Raw genomic sequence first — 21,063 nt, forward strand, 5'->3', positions numbered from 1 at the left:
CGTAGATGATGATGACGACGATCATGATGAAGTAGAGACGAAGTGATGGTAATAATGCAACAGCGTGTGTCACTGATGACAGTTATGATTGTGGCAATGAGATTGTCGTTTGTAAATTGTTTAAAACAACAAAGTGTTATTGTCTATTGAACATTATTTAGTTTTTTTTTCATAGTTTTTTATGTTTTCTTATGAGAGACATTTAAAGAAAAGTGTTCAAATTAAAGAAAACCACACACATACTAACCATCATTATATACTACAGTAAATAGAAAATTTTAAGAAAAAATAATGGAAAAACTAACTACTAAAACACATAAGCTGAAATCCTTGCATAATTGCAGAAACAATAAAACTACTTTCTACTACTTTTGTTTTTCAAAACCAAATACAAAATTTTAAACACAAAAATAATAAAACTATTCCTCTAATAGGATTTGATTTGATTGCATTAAAATTGCAAGTGTGTTTTTGTTTTGTTTTTGTTATATTAATTTTTAATTTTATTTCAAAATCATTATAAACTTGAAAACAATTAGCAATTATCATTAATATTTCATCATAATTATTATGATGGGTAGATAGAGCGAGCTGAATGAGTTAAGCGAAATTAAATAAAATGTGGTAAATTAAGGATTATGATGAGTTATTTTTAAAAATAATTCATTCACTCTTTATTTGAAAATAAATAAAAAATAATATACGTTGGCAATCGTGGCTGTTGCACACGAACGAATTTTATGAAGATCGTTGTTGTTGCTGCCATCATATAGTAAATTATTGAATGTCGAAAAAAAAATATTTACAAAAATAGTAACTTCAGGATTTTTGCCCATTTGAACCACATTTGGACTGAGGCTGGTAAAAGGCGTATTTTGTGTATTAAAAACGTTTGTGTATTAAACAACGCAATATTATGGTTCGTTTGAAGCGAGCATTGGCCGAAAAACGCCCAGAATTTGTTGCAATACCTGCTAACAAGTATTTAGAATGAAGTTGTTGGGAAGTTTCGCCTCACCCGCCTTATAGAAAAGACCTTGCCCTTTCCGATTAAAATTTTTTTCGATCTAAGCAGAACGCTCAACTCCGTCTGGCGTTATCCTGACGGTCTCAATCCCGGAGAAAGGAAGAGGGTTTCAGGCAACGGAGCAAACCTTATCCCGAGTAAATTAAATATGTTCCTCCAGCATCATCGGAGGTTGCTTGCAGGCCTGATAAGTCGAAGCAGAAAAACGACACAATTAATAAGTAATAGATTGGATAATACGGCACAACACATTGGCTATCGAACAAGGACAAGATTAGGACGCTATCAAAATCATCGCGCTTGGCGCAAGTATGCAATGAAATGTTTAGATACCGGCTTGACTTCCTAGGACTATGTGAAGTTAGATGGAAAGGTAGTTGAGAGTTGCGCACTGCCTCTGGTCGCCATTTTATCTAACCGCGTTCCAAAGGCCAAGAAAGCAAGTCACCAGTGCCTTTCCTCTTAGTTCTGGACACAGTTCTCCGTCAGACAAACATCGAGGCACCAATTAGAATCCAATGGCATGTGAACCAACGGCTACATGACCTTGACTATGCCGACGACATATGCCTTATGTCACATACATGCAACAAAAACTGGATGCAAGTGTGTGGCATGCGTGTCGGCCTTAAGATCAACATGCTTACGATCAACACGCTGCGTAAAGACATCTCGAACATAGCAAAGGCCAGTATACAATGGACGACAACGAACAAAATGGAGACGATCTGTAGAAGCGGATCATCGACAACGACGACTTACGTGGCGTTAAATCCGACATATGGCACACGATAGAAATCGTTGGAGACCCTTTGTGAACACGTTCCCCTAACATATGAATATGAAAAACAGATTAACTTAAGTATGGTAGAACTTAAGTTAATCTGTTTTTCTGTTCATTCAGTGTAAATAGTTTCCTTTTGCGATTGTATAGCTAGAAGCTCTGGAATACGCTCTCTCTGGGATTCGATTCACTTTGGAAGAGAGTATCCGATATTGGCATGACTCGTTCTTGGCCTCAAAAGATGAGCAGTTCTTTTGGCTCGGAATCCATATGTTGCCAAAATGGTCATAGCTAACAATTAATAAATTTAATAAATTTATGTTGTACAAATGTTTCAAAATAAAAGCTACAAATTTTAGGAAGCAACAAAAAAAAAAAAAATTCAACATTTTATCAATTTTCAAATTCAAAATCGATTTTCTTATTTACTGTTTAACTAACTGAATTTAAGTGACATTTGTGTCCAATATTATGAAAAAACTGGGACAAGGTATGATGAAATTTGAGATTTCAAATTCACATCACTCAATAACTATAAGAGACTATGATTTTTATAGGCTTAATAAAGGGTTTTAAGAATATGATAAAATCTTTGATTTTATACAACCACAAAAAATTCGCAAGAGTATAAAAATGTCTGCTACAACTATGTGAAATTGCAAACCAATCGGATCAGTCAGTTAGAAATGACATATTTATTTCCAAAATATTTTAATTCTGCCCCACTGTGTGCTGTACAAGAACTGATATTGCGTGATAGTCTGTAACTCGTGAAATTAAGGTATTAGATTGGGATATATGTGTTGTTGCTAGGGTTCCTACGCTGGAAAAATTTCTCGGGAATCCCCGGGAATTTGTTGCCAATCGAATGATTCTGTTGCACACACAGAATTATTCGGTTCTGCCAACAGCAAATCAGTGGATAAAGAAGAATTTCGGTTGAAGCAACCAAACTTTTGTTACCACTTCCAAAATTTTGTAGCCGCAACTGTAAAATTCGGTTAGTACGCTAAAATCATTCATTTGGCAACAAATTCGGTTGCAATTACGAATCTGTTTTCTCTGTGTACGTTTCTATGGCAAAATTTGTTTCTAATTGAATTATTCTATTATATCCATAGATCTTTTGGTTCTAGCAACAGATAGTCAGTTGGCAAAGAAGTATTACTGTTGAAATAACCGAATTTTTTTCACTCAACTCAAGCCACAGAAGAAAAATTTGGTTATTAAGAATGAATCAAATTTAAAGTTTATACTCTTAAACGAATTATAAAGACCAACAACCAAATATAGTTATTTTATACTTCTTTTAAAACCCTGGTATAATTACATATAAGCCAATTTATTCGTCAAAAATTTCTGGTTTTTGGTTTAATTTAGTGTTAAAAAATTCTCGGGAATTCTCGGGAATGAAACGATTTTTTAATTTCCTCCCGGGAAAGATAAAGTCCGGGAAATTAGGAACCCTAGTTGTTGCATCAATATTGGGAACTCAACATATTTTCTTGAATTTCAATAAGCACAATTGGGAAATTGCCCAAAAAAAATACTGTTAAAGCTGATTGATCTAAACTAATTTAAACAAATTTTTAAAATTTCGATTGCGGTGTTTAAGTGCTCGTTCACGTTTATTATATTTGGTGAAGAATATATAATTAACAAATTGGTATTCAGAAAAATTGTGCTTTGCTTTTTTTGAATACCTTTAAAAGATCATTCTGTTTTCAAACAGGGTGTTTGGTTACAAGTTTATATTTTTCAATTTTCAATTATCCTTTTAAATTTTGCTATATATAGAGCAATTTATATTTTCTAAATTTAAAAACTCTGATGCTTTAACTGAACCTAAAAATTTTGTACTTTCCCAGCCAATGTCAATCACTATGACATGTCTAGCGAGTTTGTGGCGGCTTAATTGATTTTGATTTGTTTTTAACAACAATCAAAATTGCAATAATTTTTGCGATATAATTTTTTCCCTGTCTCATTTAAATCACTCATAATAATTGTAATATTTATTTTAAAATGCAATGGATTCGTTATTTATGACTTGTTTTTTTTTTTTGTTTTTTGGATGATGATTTTCGTTTTCTTTGTGACCATAATGGTTATTTAATTTTTTTTAAAGCCTTTTTTTGGAGTCTGTTAAATCTAGTATCAAAGTATGTATCAAAACTTATGCCACCGTAGTCTCAGTTATTCATACCTGTTACATCTTGTTGTTTTTGTTGTTGTTGTGGTGGTCCATTGCTCTCAACTTCTTGTTGCAGTTGTAATGTTGATTTCAATTGCTGTTGCTGGATATGTTGTGGCTGCTGCTGCTGTGTGGCCTCTGCATAATGTATCCATGTGTTGCTGCTACTAAATGCGGCCAATATGAGACATAAAAACCACAACCATTGTATCGTAACAAAATTCAATTTGTTGCGATCGGTAATCATTGCTGTCAGGGGATCTGTAAATATACAAATTGACAAAATTGTTACATTTAAAATATTTATTTTATTTTTTGTTTTTTTGTTTTAGTTTTTCTCGCATTAATGTTTATATTAACCAAAAGTGGCAAAGAGTGATAAACAAATGTAACAATTATTTCGACCAATTTACAGTAATAAAAATGTAAAATGTTAAAATTGGATAAGTAATTTTTAAGAGTTTAGGTAATAATGGTAAATAATTTTGTTGTATTTTATTTTTACATATTTATTTAGAATCTTGTAAATGTTACTTTGAAAAACTTGAACTGACCCATTAATAACTCAGGTTTATAAGGGACCAATCTACATTTAAATGTCATGGTTTGGTTCGCGATATCTTAAAAATCGACCAACTATGTTTATGAACTCCTTTCAAAATTGTAATATTGCGGTTACATGATACTTATTCTTATCTTGGATACCGTGTATTATTTTCAAAAATGTAAACAGTTTTTAATTATTTAAAAATCATAGAACATTTTTTTTCAAAAATAATAGAAAAAAATGTTTAAATTTATTTGAAATTTGGTTAAAATTTACTTTTAAAAATAGGTAGATTTTGGAAGGCTCGCAGTAATATAAATTATAACGAAATAACCAATTTTTTATTTCAAATGCGCATAACTTTAGTCTCGTTTATCTTAGGAGTGAGATCGAAAAAACCTTAACACACGTTTTTCCTTAAAACTTTTAACTCAAGTATTATTTGATTGTTTTTGATCAAGTTACCTTATTATGTTTAATGTCAATTATGTTCATTTATTGTTAATCTAATTAAAATGATTGACGAGAAAAAGTGCGTACTAAAATTATTAAATATTTTCAACAAAACCCAACTTGGTTCTACAAAAAATTGGCCAAACAATCAAAGGTCTGCCGTCAAACTGATTCCAATGTTATTAAACAGTATCGGGAGAACTTGTCCAGTGATAGAAAACTTGGTTCAGGTAGTAGGAATGGTTCACATGATGTTTCTAAAGCCAATAAATAGAAAGCATTTTTAAAAGCGCTCCCAACATATCTGGTAGGATAGCAGTCCAGTCTATTTGGTACGAAATGGCAAGAAATATGCAGTTGCGGCAAAAGAAGCCAAACATTTGTTACAAAGGGCTCTATAAATACCGAAATATTTACAAAATATGATGCTTCCATTCATAAGACTTCTTAATGTGTCTACTTATTTTTGGCCTGATTTGGCATCCTGTCACTATGGTAAGCAAGGTATTGAGTGGTAAAAGAACAATAATGTGGTATTTTTATCAAGAGAGACAAATCCTCCAAACTGCCCGGAGAGATATTGGGCTCTTGTTAAAAGAGAATTGAAATGCACTAAAGAGGTCTCCAAAATTGTGGTAGATTTTAAACGGAGATGGACAACCTGTTCGAACAAAGCGACATAAAGCTCTATAAACATCATAATGGAAGGGTTTCCGAAAAGTTTAAATCACCACTAGTGATTATAACTATAAAAATAATTTTTTTTTTTATAAATTGTAATAATATTTTCAATCAAATAAAAAAAATCGAAACTGTAAGTTTAGTGATTTCATTTTTATAAACATATATGTATATTAAAAATTTTTCGATCTCAGTCCTTATAATCTCGTCTAGCAATAGTCTCGTTTATCTATTTTCTCGTCTATATATAGTATCACATATCTGTAGTGTCTCCTATCTAATATCTCGTCTAGCTATAGTCTCGTTTATCTATATTCTCGTCTATATATAGTCTCGCATATCTATAGTGGCGTCTGTCTATAGTCTCGTCTATCAATAGTATCGTTTATCTTTAGCCTCATCTACCTATAATTTCGTTTCTTCTATAGTCTCGTCTATCTATAGACTCGTCTATTCTGTAGTCTCGTCTATCTATAGATTCGTCTATCTGTAATCTCATATCATCTATAATCTCGTCTCTTATATAGTCTCGTGAATCTATAGTCTCGTCTTTCCAATCATGTCTATTTATAGTCTCGTCTATCTATAATCACATTTCTTGTATAGTCTCGTCAATTCTATAGTCTCGTCTAGCTTTAGTCTTGTTTATCTATAGTCTCGCCTATCTATAGACTCGTCTATCTATAGATTCGTCTATCTGTAATCTCATCTCATCTATAGTCTTGTCTCTTATATAGTCTCGTCTTTCCAATCATGTCTATTTATAGCCTCGTCTATCTATAATCACATCTCTTCTATAGTCTCGTCCATTATATAGTCTCGTCTATTTATAGTACCGTCTATCTTTAGTCTAGTCTCTATAATCCTATCTCTTCTATAGTTGTTGAGAAAAAGTAATTTTTTTTTTTACTTTTTCTGAAATTTGGGCGCCTCGAAAATGATTTTTTTTTTGATATTTCTAGTGGGTTTTCCTCATGACAAATGCTATCGAAGAATCTATTGCTAAATCGACCCACCGTACTGTATATATACTTTTGGTGTCTACGACTTATGCCCAGTTTTTGACTTGTTATTTAAATACGTATTTAGTTAACTTTTACTTAAAATTAAGTTGTATTTGTATGTATACAGTTTGAGTTTTTCAGTGCTACATAATTTGTCTTATTTAAATAAGATAAAAGTATGGTAGCACTACTAAATATCAAACATTTATCGATAGTTTTGCTTAAAACAGCTGTTCAACCAAAACAAAAATTGAATTTATCAATTATTAAATATTTCATGTTATACGATATGAAAACGTTATGTCTGTCAAATATATAACCAAAAAGTGAAAAGGAATATACATGTCTAGAAATGGATTAGAAACCTGTAAATCTGAATTCACCCATGAGTTTCTGAAACATTTTTTGTTCGGAACATTTTTTTTATATGTAGTTTGACGTTTTATTTTTGAGAGAGACTTCAAACTACATATAAAAAAAAAATTGTTCCGAACAAAAAATGTTTCAGAAACTCATGGGTGAATTCAGCTTAAGAAGCAGAATCCGTTTCCTAGAAGATAGCAATCAAAAGAAGATGCAGAAAGTTATATAATTTTTCTGGTAAAAAGCTGACTTTCAATTTCAGGTGAAGAATTTTATACCGATATTTAACCATCCTTTATTGAGGGATAAGTGAAATTGTGTTAATGAATAATTTAACATATTTTTATGTTTAAAATCATTTTAGCTCAGTGTAATTACACTTTTACAACACCAACCAACAGATACCAACAGTATCTGCTCTAAAATCACATCAAACTAATTTTGTATTTTGTTGTAAGAGTAAATTTTAAATAAAATTTAAATTTTTTTTCTTGGGCTGTGTAACATGACAGGACCAACCAACCAAGTCATGACAACTTCATTAAAAATTTATTACATTATCATAGTTGTTCATATAATCGCACAACCAACCCGACAGAAAAGATGCAATTTTTTCGGGAAACATAATTCGTTTTCTTTAACGTTGAATTCAATATCAAATATACAGACATATAAAACCATAAAAAAATTATAATCATCAAGAAAAAAAAAAAGAAGAAAAAATATGATAAACGAAAGAATTGGTAGAAGGTAGGAGGTTGGCTGTTTGGTTGGTCAGTAAGTGAGTATGTATTTCGGCGGTGTAAGTTAAGTCTTTAACTTACACACATTTTGAGTTAAACCCCAAAATAATGTTAAACAAAGGAAGAAATGATATGAATCGTACGTATCATTTATAAAATCATTGAGGCGTTTATATACAATTTGCACTGTGTGGTCATGTTTAAGTTTGGAAGGCGATCGATCGGAGTCTTTAAAAAGAAGATGCAACATGTTGCATACTCGTACCATCACTGAGTGTGCGTGCATGTACGATTATTGGCTTAAAGGGTTTTCATGTTGTTGTTGTTGGTGGTGTGAGTGTGTTAAAGATACCGCCACCAAAGGAACAATAAAGGCAATTGAGAAGACAATATCATTAAATGGCATCATTGTTGTTTTTTTTTTTTTTTGAAAATGGGGGAAATAAAATATACAAAGATAAAGATAAAGATACCAAATTGCATGGGTGGGCCTTTTTTCAATTTTTGACAATTGTTGGGCGAAGAAGAAGGGGATCGATCTTCTGTTTAGTTTTTTCTTCTTCTTTCTTTCTTTTAAACATAAAATATTGTTAACATGTCCTTAGGGAGTATATTTTTTTCTTGTTACTCTGTTGTTAAATATAAGTCTCGTTTTTTATTTCTGCTAAACTCAGAGGGGTTTCCTGTAACGTTTTTTTTATTTTCTTGATGGTTTCCTTTTTTTTTTTTTTTGGTTTCTTTAAATGAAAGTGAAATTTCTTTCTTTCTGTGGTCTGGATGTAATTTTTCGTTATTAATAAATAAGCGGCTTCTTTTAATTTTTTTTTTTCATTAAAAACTACTCCAACATGAGAATATATATATTTTTTTTAAAGTTTTTTCTTAGTTTTGGTTGATGTTAAATTTTGCTTGATTTATGTTGTTTGTAAAAGAAGTCTTTTTATTTTCGTTTGTTGTTGACAGTTAATTTAAATTTATGTTGTGTTCATAACAAAATCATAAATTTTCTCACCAAACTTTGTTGTGTTTTAAATTTATTTTAAAGTTATAAATTCATGAAAAATTGTCATTTAAGAGATGTCTGCTTACAATTTGTTTATGAGAACTATAAAATGTGAAATTTGGAAAAGATAAAGAGGAAGAAAAAATGACAAATATGAAAAAAGCGTTTAGTTAGGTAGGTTTAGTTAAGTGGGGAGCAAAACCGAATTAGAAGTCATTTAGTCATTATCGTGCGACCAAATGTTAAAAAGTTACACAAATTCAGATAAAAATACAAATAAAAAAGATCGCTGCATGTTCTTAATTTTGCACTTTATTCATATACAGGAAATTTCCTTAATTAATTGCAGTTTTTATTTATCTAAGGAGTGAGATCGAAAAAATCTTAACACACGTTTTTCCTTAAAACTTTTAACCCAAATATTATTTGGTTTTTTTTTTTGATCAAGTTACCTTTAATAAGTATGTCAGTTGTAATGTTTAATGTAAATTATGTTCAATTGTTGTTAATCTGATTAAAATGATTGACGAGAAAAACGTGCGTACTAAAATTATTAAATATTTTTAACAAAACCCAACTTGGTCCTACAAAAAGTTGCCCAAACAATCAAAGGTCTGCCGTCAAACTGATTCCAATGTTATTAAACAGTATCGGGAGAACTTGTCCGTTGAGAGAAAACCTGGTTCAGGTACAAGGAATGGCCAACATGATGTTTCTATAGCCAATAAATATAAAGCATTTTCAAAAGAGCTCCCAACACAACTGGTAGGAAAGCAGTCCGGTTAGCTCAGTACTCGGACTATTTGGTACGAAAAGTTAAAGCCAATGTGGGTTTAAAAACATACAAGACTCAAAAAGTTCTGCTAAAAATTTAGAGGCCAAAATTGAAGTCAAATTTTATAGAAACAAGTAAGAGAGCTATATTCGGCTGTGCAGAATCTTATATAATCAAATTGTATTTCAAAATACAAATTTTAAATATTTTTAAATAAACAAAATTTATTATTATTTTTTTTTTCATTTTTTGGAAAAAAAATTGTTATTTTATATTTTAAAAATTTCTTTTTTTTTTGGTGAAAAAATTCGGGTTAAATTTTTTTTCCGATTTTAACCCATTGTAGGTCCAACTTACAGTGGTCTTTTATACGTCGTTGCATAGGTCTTTGAAATATTTATCATTAGATATCCATATTGTCTATATTAATGACTTAGTAATCCAGATATAGGTCAAACATTGTCCTGGTTTTTTCCTCATATCTCAGCCATTTGTGGACCGATTTTTCTGATTTTTAATAGGAAACTTCTCGAAACCATATCTGACAGAATAATTGAAGATTTGGATCCCGAAGATATCTGGGGTCTTAAGAAAATCGATTTCAACAGACGGACAGACAGACAGAAGTGAACAAACTTTTAAAACCGATGTCTTCCGATCGGAATAAAAGAATTCTGTGAGTTTGACGGGGTCAAAATTTGGCCAAACAGGTGTTTTTTTCTCATCCATGTAAAAAAGCTCTTAAAGGAATGGACCTAAGCTTTGTTTTGAGCAAAAAAAAAAAAATTACGAAATAAGTCAAAAAAGTTTTATATTTTGCAAAAAAAGGCAAACATTTTTTTATCTCGAAAAATTTAAGAAAAAGCTATCTACTATTGGGGACAAATTTCGCGAAGAACAATAGATAATAAGTTACATGGATGAACACCCATTTGGCGAAAATGTCAAATTTTGATTACCTCTAACTCAGATAGTTCTTCACCGATCTTGTTGAAAAATTGTGTCTAAATTTCATCCCGATCACAAGACATCGGTTTTAAAAGTTTGTTTTCTTACTTGTTTTTTCGTGAATACAGGAACCAATTAGATTTGAATTGAACTAAAAAATTAGTTGTGTTCGCGTACTTGATAATTTGTAATAATTTGTACAAATTAGCACTGGAAGTTACGGGATTCTGTTCGTTTACTTTTAAAAATTTGTAACGAGAGAGCAAGAGAGTGTTAAAGGTGACAGTTCGTTGATTGAGAACATGATATTTTTTACTGGACTTTTTTTATGCAGTAAAAAATATCAATTGCCCAATTCACAACTGGTGTTGTAGCGTTGTATCGTTGTATGTCGTAAATATTTTTCAAACAAATTTTTCGAAACAAAAACAAAACATTAATAAAAAAAATTACGACATACAACGATACAACGCTACAACACCAGTTGTGAATTGGGCAAATATAAAAAACAAAACTAAAAATTTGAAAATTACAAGTTTTGCAAAGAAAATATGTAAAATAACACAAAACAAACGTTTTAAATTGATTTATATTAAAATACAACTTATTTTTTCAAATTGTTGTTCGCGTACTTTTTTCGTTTATTTTTCAGATTGAGAGTAATTAATTTTTAATCTCTAAAATAAAGTTACTGCATATTTTTTACTGGAAAGTTCGCGAACACACCTATTGTTGAATATAAACAGACTATATTCATATTGGCATTTAAAGCTAATTTTTAATAATAATTCCAATCGGTACAAATAATACAATATTTTTTTCGAAAATTTTTATTTGTAGCCTATTTTTGAGAATATTGATTTATAACAATTTACAAAGGTGATGCAATTGATCGAGAAAAACTATAAGTATTTCCACTACATGTGAACTCCTGCATATTTGCTTCCTTTATTTTCTATCACTGTTTTTTATATTAAAACAAAAATCAAAATAGTTTTAATAATTTTATCACCTGTGAGTTTCTTCACACATACCCTGATAATTTTTCATGATTTAAACAAAACAAAAACAGCACTCCTTCATTTGTCATGGAAACAGATTTTATTATTAGTTTTATCGCTTGGCGTCTGCCCATACAAGAAAACGTAGACTGTATTTATATTGACCATTTAGTAATATTGTTGTTGTGGTTGTTTTTTTAGTTTTCAAGTGGAACTGCCAGCCACTATTTTTACTACTCGTACTACTACAACTATTGCTATTACTATAACTATTATTATTATTATGATTATTATTTATTTAAGTATGTATTTAAACTTCTTTTAAGCATTTAACTACATATTTATCTTTCACTTAAAGTGAAGATGACATTCTTTTAATGAAATTAACTTTTGTTGTCGCTACCATACCATTCTCATTCACTCCATTACACATCTCTCTCCTTGTCTGGGTCTACACATGGGTACATTAGGGTTGCGCGAAATGAAGTTGTCGATGTTGCCATCTAAAATAAAAGTTTAATTCATGCTAAGATACCGTTTCTCGAAATTTTTTTCATGGGTTCAGTATTTTGTTGAGCTGGATCAAAGACTAAACTGTTCCTGAAATATTGGTATCATGTGAAAGGACTTTGAAAGATGATTTCAATGTCATATCTAAAATGTATGTGTAAATTATTTGTGTATTTCTTTTTTAACTTTTTATATATATTTATATAAAACAATTAATTTACATTAAAACGTTAAAACCCTCATATAATTTTACCGAAACGGCTTTTTATGTTTTTCGAATGTCTAGTTCGAATTTTGTTTAAATTTTTAAAAATATTTTTTCTTCCACGATTTAATGTTATGTTAAGTATTCAAAATATACACAATCACCCTTATCGTGGTTGGCGGAAACGTCTTACGACTACGACTGTTTCGTACTAGATTAAAGATAAAATGCAAACTGTTTCTTTAATCTAGTACGAAACTGTCGTAGGCGTATGACGTTTACGCCAACCACGAAAAGGGTGATTATGAATATGAAAATAAGCGCTTTCATAAGCTTTCCATTGGTGTATAACACTTTATAACTTCATTGCGTTATAACAGCAACAAAAATTACATATGTATAGACTATCAGATCAGAGCGAAAATAAGTTTCGAAAAATTCAAATAAAATTCGCATTGGATGGAATTTTAAAAAAACGGAAAATTCCGTTTCGGTTGAGTTTATTTATAGTTAAGCACCCCTATCGGTAATAACATGTGAAATTTTGTTCCCATCCATTTCCCTCGAAGGGAAAATTGCTATCGTGATATTCCCATGAACTTATCATTCACAATAGTTAATTTTGTTCGTAACAGCCGTTTATTGTTTACAAAATTCCATCTAAAAATTTCACAACAAGGCGAATTTTTGTTGATGAACAAAAAATGGAAAAGGGAAAATGTTTCATTTGAAATATTGATTCGCGATAGGGATGAATACATATAAACTAATTTCAGTAAATAATTGCCAGAATTAAAAAAAAAGTTAAAATTTTTCTCAAAAATTTCATAACTTTAAATACTTTTAGACTATTACTAGAATTCAGATAAGGAATTTCAAGCTCCTTTCAAAGGCCTTTCACATGATACCAATATTTCATATATTTTCTTTAAGACAAATATGAAAATTATAAAAACCTTAAAAGAGGACCTGGAGGAAATTATCTTCTCAAACAAACTGAACTTTCAGTTTAGTTGGGAACATAGAAAAATTATTTTTTCGTCATACAAACGGGGCTACCCTAATGTACATACATAGTTTCTATGTTTATAGACTTGGTCTTGGTACATACGTATTAGTACTAGTATTCCGAGGGGCAGGCTAAAAAGTCGTTTGAAAATAATACAAAAATACTTTTCTTTTCAAAACCGTCTTCAAGGTATTGACTCTACTTTGAAAGTTACTGTGATGAATTCATTATTAAAAATTCATTTCCTCATATTGAAAGGCCTAAATCTTTTATTTTGGAAATAATTCAGTTGTTCGTGAACGATGTTATTAGAATGTCACATAATCCGTGCTGAGGTGTTTTTGAGTTGATTTGTATTTATATGTGTTCTTAGTTGGAATGGGGAATAATTGTCGGCCCAGCAAAGTTGCTTAACTCGGGTCTACAAAATTTCAAGAGATGGCAAGGTTTATGAGTCTCCTGAATTATATTATGTACAAGTATGTAAACTTGAAAACCTTAGGATACAAAAATGTATCCTATCAATTTTCAGAATATTATTTGCCACAAGTGATATTTTGTGAAGAAACATTTTAAATTCGAATTAGTGTAAAATTCGAACAGATTAAGATATCGTAATATATATATTTAGCAATTGCCTTTATTTAAATACCAAAATTCGGGGAAAACGTTTTTTTTAATTTTTTTCATAATTTACCTTGTGTTATCTTATTAACTTTTAGTATATATAAACGATTGGGTGTATGACTTAAAAATGCGGGATTTAAAATACACGGTTTATGTGTTTAATAACTTGTATGTAATTTTAAAGGGAGCATAATTGTCAGTTATTCTCACTTAGTAGTTGAACATTATTTTTTTGCTTCAAAAATGTCGAATTTTGTACCAACGAATCGTCATTTAAGGAAAATTTTGCTTTACTTCATTAATTTGATAAAACTTGTAGTGAATGTATTCCATCAGTTTCAACGTTCGAAAGATGGAAAGAAGTTTGAAGAGCAACAATTGGAGGCATTACACCATGAAGATTGTTGTAGAACTCAATAAGAGCTTCTTAAATCATTGGGAGCTACTCAAGCAGCAATTTTAAAACGTTTGCGAGCAGCAGGATTTATCCACATGCAGGGAAATAGGTCACCATACGAAATGAAGCCGAGAGACCTTGAAAGAGACGATTTGCATGTCCGAAATGATGCTTGAACTTTGTAAATGACATATCAGTCATTTATTCTCACTTAGATATTGAACATTATAGTGTAAACAACAAAGCTTTGGTAGAAATTTGTACCAACGAATCGTCATATGCGGGAAGTTTTGTTTTATTTTAATTTGAAAAAAGTGCCGCTGGAACACACCAATTGCCCACCGAAGTTTATGGAGAATGTGTTCAATCGGTTTCAACGTGCGAGAGATGGTTTTTGTGGTTCAGAAGTTGTTAAGAATTAGAATTAGGAAGAATTAGATGCATTACTCCATGAAGATTGCTGTCGAACTCAACAAGAGCTTGCAAAATCATTGGCAGCTACTCAAGCATCAATTTCATCCAAAAGTAGAGAAATTGGGTACGATACGAATTGAAGCTGAGAGACCTTGAAAGAAGATTTTGCATGTCAAAAATGCTGCTTGATCGCTGTAAAATAGTTTTTGCACCGAATTATTACTTGAAAAATCAATACATTACGGTAATTGAATGTGATAATGTGAAGCTCGAATCACGAATCGACACCAAAGCCAAATATCCATGGCGCAAAGTAATGCTCTGTATTTGGTAGGACCAAAAACTCTGGCTAGATCATCACAGGAAACCTATACCGAAAAATTGATTCATTTAAAGCGAGCATTAGCCGAAAAACGTCCAGAATATGCGGCGATACATGAAACCGTAATATTTCACTATGACAACGCTCGGCCACATGTTGTAATGCCTGTTATAAAGTATTTAGAATGAAGTAGTTGGGAAGTTTTCCCTTATCCGCCTTATAGTCCAGACCGTGTCTCGTCCGACTACTATTTGTTTCGATCGATGCAGAACGCTGTATCTCTGGGATATGCTTCACTTTGGAACAGAGTATCCGATATTGGCCTCATAACATGGCAGTTCTATTGGCTCGAAATCCATATGTTGCCAGAAATATAGGAAAAGGTCATAGCTAACCATGGCCAATACTTTGATTAAATTTATATTGTATAAATGTTTAAAAATAAAAGCTAAAATTTTGAAAAAGTCCGTAACCCAATAAATATCTTAACATTCGAATAAGAACTGATTGGTGAACAACTTTGGGACGGCTGCCCACTAGACTCCATTCCAGCTACGAACATATGTAAATAAAATCAACTCCAAAATACCTCAGCACTCATTATATCAATTATTCATTAATATTTCTTCAATCGTTTACGAGCTACCGAATAACCAACAACTTTATTTCCTAAATTTTCAAAGAACTTTTCCTAAAGCCCGCGTACATTGTGGCACATGTTAGCATTTGTTGTTGTTTTTATTTTATTTTTATTTTTCCAAACATTTAAAGTTAATAAATGTTTAAAATACATAAAGTTTTGTTTTGTTGCAAATGTTCAATAATAAGTATCGTAGTTTGTTTGCTCTCTTGTCTATTTGACTATTTTGTTTGTTTTTTTCATTTTCTTTATGTTTTTTTATCTAATAACAGATGTACAAAAACAACAACTCAACTCAACAAAAAAAAAATAAAAATATGAATGAATGAAGAAATGTTATTAACATTACGATTGCCACAGTCTTTACACTATGTAGTGTGCTACTTGCCACTTGTCACTGCAATTAGTACATGTCTTTAAGCCAACCAACCAATATTATTATAATGGTGATTTTGTTGGATTTAGGCCTGTTGTGCTGTTTGTCTGTCTGTCCGTCTGTCTGTCTATCTGTCGTCGTCTGATTGGTACTAGTATTGATTATAAGTGCGTTTAATGCGTTGTGTTTTCGTTTTAGAATTTAAAATCAAAAGTGAAAATAAGTTGCGCCTCTAGTGGTACGAGTGATATTAGCTAGTTAGTGTAATGAGCATTTAGGAAGCATTAGTGTAATTTTGAGTTGCATTTAGGAATTATAAAACCAGTTAGTCTTAATATTTGAGTTTTATAAAAAGCTTGATATCAGTGTTTACGAGCTACATATAAACAATAATACATAATGATAAAATTAAAAAAAAAAAAAAAGTAAATTGTCTGGTTAACCATTGATGTGGCTGAGGACTGTATGTGGGGTCTAAGCAACCCACAAGCATTTTTAAAATAACCTCAATATGTTGAAAGTAGTTTAATGCTAGTACAATTTTACTTATTATCAAAAAAGAAGTATTTACAATTTAAAGTGTTTAGAAAACGATTTTAAAATTGAAAAATTCTATATTATTTGTTTTATGTTGCAAACAATTGCTATTGATGTTCAAGTTATTAAGGGTAAGACCATAGAATAAAATCTACATATAAACGTTACTAAAGGTGGCAAATATTTGCTCAAAAAAGCGTAACCACTTTTTTTAGCACAAATTTGTTTGACGTGTTTACTCTTACAAGTGTTTTGTAAGATCAAACAGCATCAAATAAAATAAAATTCGGTGAGTGAATATTTTGAATATAAAACACTCAGTTAAGCTTCTAGTTCTACCCTATGAGTAAGACCATCTTTCAACAAAGCCGAATTTGACGAGAGGAATCTAAACTAGGATCTAAAGAGTGAATCAAAAAATAAACTTATTCCAGCCAAAACTTATCCTTGGTCCAACAAAATATTATTTTTTTTCATCACGTTAGTTTTTAAATCATTAATTTACAACTGTTATTTCGGTCAAAATGGCCAGCGAAAAAAAAGTACGTGAAAAAATATTCAAAACTTTTCAAAAAAAAAATCAAATATGGACTTTCAAAAAAGTAGCAAAAGATCTGAAGGTTCATCGTCACAATGTATTAAAAGCCATTAAACAGTATAACGTTACCTTAATATAGAAACGCCCTATCTGGTTTTTTTTCCCAAAATTTAGTTTTTTTTGCATACTTCGATAGATAATCCCGTAATACACCATTAATAAAATAAAATGTCACAACAATAAATTGGTTGAAGACCTTCATAAAAGTCTGTGTTAAAAAAATTGCAACTACAGAACTTTAAGTTTTATGAAGTTGTTTCCTTCTCCTCTAAAGTAAGGAAAATGTTAGTTAGGGTCTTTCTATATTAAGGTAGCGTTAAGGAAGACTTGAACATTGAAAGAAAACCTGGATCAGGAAGAAAAAAACGTACAACAGATATTGGTAAGGCAAAAGAAGTCGAACAACTCTTTCGAAGAGCACCGAACACTTCTATTAGAAAAACAGCTCGTAAAAGAGCCAAAGCTAATGCTGGGTTGAATTCGTATTAATTTCAGAAAGTTCGACATCTCAATGCGTTAAAGAATTTAGAAGCAAAAGAAGTAGCGAAATTTATAAAAAAATACACCTGTTGTGTGATGGATGATGAAACTTATGTACTGGCCGACTTCATATTTCTGGTCCGATTTGTCATCATGCACTATGGAAAAAAGGCCCTTAAGTGGTATTCAAATAATTTTGTACCAATTTTAAATCGATTTTAAAAGACTGAGATATTGTTGACTACTAACTTCAGATTTTGGAAGTATTTTAAAATTTTCAAAAATATGGTGACAAAGTACTATTCTAATTTACTTGTCTTTATATTGTTACGTTTTAACCTTTTCAAAACGTTTGTTTATTTCCTTTAAATATTCAAGTACAATTTCGTAACAATATTAATTCATTTTCCGATGAATGCATTATACTACAAGCATTAATATTTAGTTCGTGCTAGGGTATTCAATTAATCGGGTTTCTGGTTTAATCGAGCAAATAATTAATCGGGGTTTAGATTTATTCGGTTAATAATCGGTTATTTTAAATTTATTCGATTAACCGAATAATTTCTATTTTAATTTTAAATTGAAAATACAACCACGTATTTTGTGTACAGAAACATAAAAAACAAACAAAACATAACAATTCAACCATAAAATAATAGCAAATATGGTATTTGAGATCCTTTTTGTATACACATATAAGTTGTTTTAGGATGTTCTTGAGATATTCTTTTAAAAATGAATATAATTTAAATGTTTTTCTTTTAAACGATTTTTTCTTTAGATTTAAAAAACTTGACTTGGAAAACAATCTCTCGCTGATTGTAGATGTTGAAGAAATAGAAAGCATGATAAAGAATATCCAATATCTCATTTATTTTTTTTTTGGTTTTTTCTAAGCATATAAAATACTTTGTATACCATTGAAGTCCTTTTTGGATTGTTTTAGATTTTGAATACTTTTAATAGTTTCGTTAAGTTCTGATAAAAGACTCGTTTCAAAAAAAGTTTCTTCTATACATATAAATATAAACAATGTTTCAAATACATGTAAATTAAATATGTCAGTTGCTATACTCACTAAACATGATTCTTGGATGTTCGAAAAAATATGTAATTTTAATTTAAATTTGAATTTAAACGGAAAAATTTATACCAAAAATATGTTAAATCGACACAAATTTATTTGTTTATTTGTTATTTGAAAATCGGCAATTTTAAATTATTCGAACATTTAACCGTCCAAAATTAATCGGTTAACCGATTAAAGGTTAATCGATTGAATACCCTAATAAATAATGAAAACCATTTTTTTAGGCCATTTGGAATCAAAAACATTACGCACCAATTTCTAAAATAAACCAATTTTTTTTTCTCTGAAATATTATATAAATAATTTTTTTTTGCAAAAATAATGTATTGGACTATTCGTTTAAAAGGCAACTATTGATCGAATAAAAGAAATATATTTTCCTCGATTATTTGATTAATTTGTATTCGAATGAAAACCCTATTTGCAACTATAACTGATTTAGTCAGTTATTGACCTATGACCCCAAATCGATGATAATCTTTCAATGGTATACTACGATAACCAATTTATGTTAAAAAATAACTAAAAGTATTGCTTAAAAAAGTAAGGCGATCATCATATCTCGAGTGTAGAAAAGAAATTTAGATACATATATTTTAAATATTAGTATATCACTAGTAAAATATTGATAATAATTTTAAAATATTTAGAGAATCATTTGAAAACATTCCAGTCTATTACAAAATGTAGTAATCTTAGTACACAGAAAAAACTATTTCTTAAACCGTTTCAATTCAAATATTTGTCACATATTGAACTGGTTTCAATTATTTTATAATTAAATCAAGTATTCATTTGCTCAAAAACAAAATTTCTTGATATTTTCTATTGAATTTTGAGTTTTGAATTTGATTATTTTGACAATTGAATATACAATTTTCGTTATTGGTTGAATTTTAAATACAAAAATTATTGAATAGATAATTTTCGTAATTGAAAACACATTTTTGTTATTTTTTGTGTTTCAATTACGAAAATTATCTATTCAATAATTTTTGTATTTGAAATTCAACCAATAACGAAAATTGTATATTCAATTGTCAAAATAATCAAATTCAAAACTCAAAATTCAATAGAAAATATCAAGAAATTTTGTTTTTGAGCAAATGAATACTTGATTTAATTATAAAATAATTGAAACCAGTTCAATGTGGGATAAATGTTTGAATTGAAATATAATTTTTTCTGTGTAACCATAAATCATAATTATCATTGAAATATTTAAATTTTTATTTTAAATTGCTGAAACACTAAAAAGAAATTTCTTTTAAAAAAACTCTCAAATTATCTTTCACAAAATCAACCAAACCAAAGTCCTGTTTTTATACCTCGTATAATTATGTAAATTTCTTTCACATTGTTGCAAATTGCAACATTTTTTTTTGCAGTACTTATCAATAAAAAAATCTTCATAATATGAGGTAATTTAAAGCAATTTAAACAATTTCTTTCAAGAAAACAAAACAAAACAAAAATAACTATAAACGTATGTACATTGTACAATGTAGATAAAAACGTCATAAAATAATTATATGTGTTGTATGTTAAGGATGATGCAATTTCTTTTGATAACCAAAGATTATAATCAGACAACATTGTAAGCACGTGCAGCATAATTACATTAATGTTATTTAATTAAATTTATTTTAAATAAAAAATACACAGTTGAATATAGTAAGTACTTAAATAAAATAAATGTTTAACACTTACGAAATGTTTTTTTATTGCTTAGAAAAATAATTAAATAATATTATTTTTATTATTCATAGGTTATTTTTATTTTTCTTCTTTGAAATAATCAATTCGTTATTTATGAAAAGTTTTAATAATATTTTTTTTATTATGCTTGGGTTAAATTTTTTTCATTTGATACATTTAATAGGCGTAGCTAATTAATATTGTAAACTTAAAAGTTTGAGAAAATATTTTCATAATAAACATGAATTGTACATACCATAAACTATATAAACGGCAAAATTAAATCCAATTAAGGGCTATTGTTAAAATTTTGTTTAACAAAAAATGTTTAAAAGTTGTAGTTACTTTTGTATTTATGTTTTTTTTTTAATTTAATTATTTTTTTTTTATTAAATTTTTGTTATCCTTTAATAATATTTCTTTCGATTATATTTTTTTATAACTTCATTAAGAGATGGTAGCACATTTAAAAAAAAGTTTCACTTTTTATTTGTTGTCGCATTAAAAATCCAAAAAAGTAACTAAGACTTTTCAAACTGGCGGCAGCCGTTGCTAATATAATGCTGCTGCTTGTAACAAACTTGCTAAATAATCATCAAACAACAGGCAACATGCAACAACGACAACATAAATA

The 21,063-nt window shown here is 29.5% G+C and overlaps 1 protein-coding gene across 1 annotated transcript in view; it reads right to left on the reverse strand.

Annotated features, from left to right (window-relative positions):
- The window catches only part of LOC135950384 (mucin-5AC), a 36,922-nt gene extending 16,131 nt beyond the window's left edge, over positions 1 to 20,791 (reverse strand). Inside the window, exons 1-2 of the mRNA XM_065499931.1 lie at positions 20,686 to 20,791; positions 4,018 to 4,266 (exon numbers count right to left, since the gene is read on the reverse strand). Of these exons, the coding sequence (XP_065356003.1) occupies positions 4,018 to 4,252 (235 nt within the window). The 5' untranslated portion in view covers positions 4,253 to 4,266; positions 20,686 to 20,791. The remainder of the gene's footprint in view (positions 1 to 4,017; positions 4,267 to 20,685) is intronic.
- Between the last annotated feature and the right edge of the window lie 272 nt (positions 20,792 to 21,063).

This window comes from Calliphora vicina, chromosome 2 (assembly GCF_958450345.1).
Source record: "Calliphora vicina chromosome 2, idCalVici1.1, whole genome shotgun sequence".
Classification (NCBI taxonomy): Eukaryota; Metazoa; Arthropoda; class Insecta; order Diptera; family Calliphoridae; genus Calliphora; species Calliphora vicina.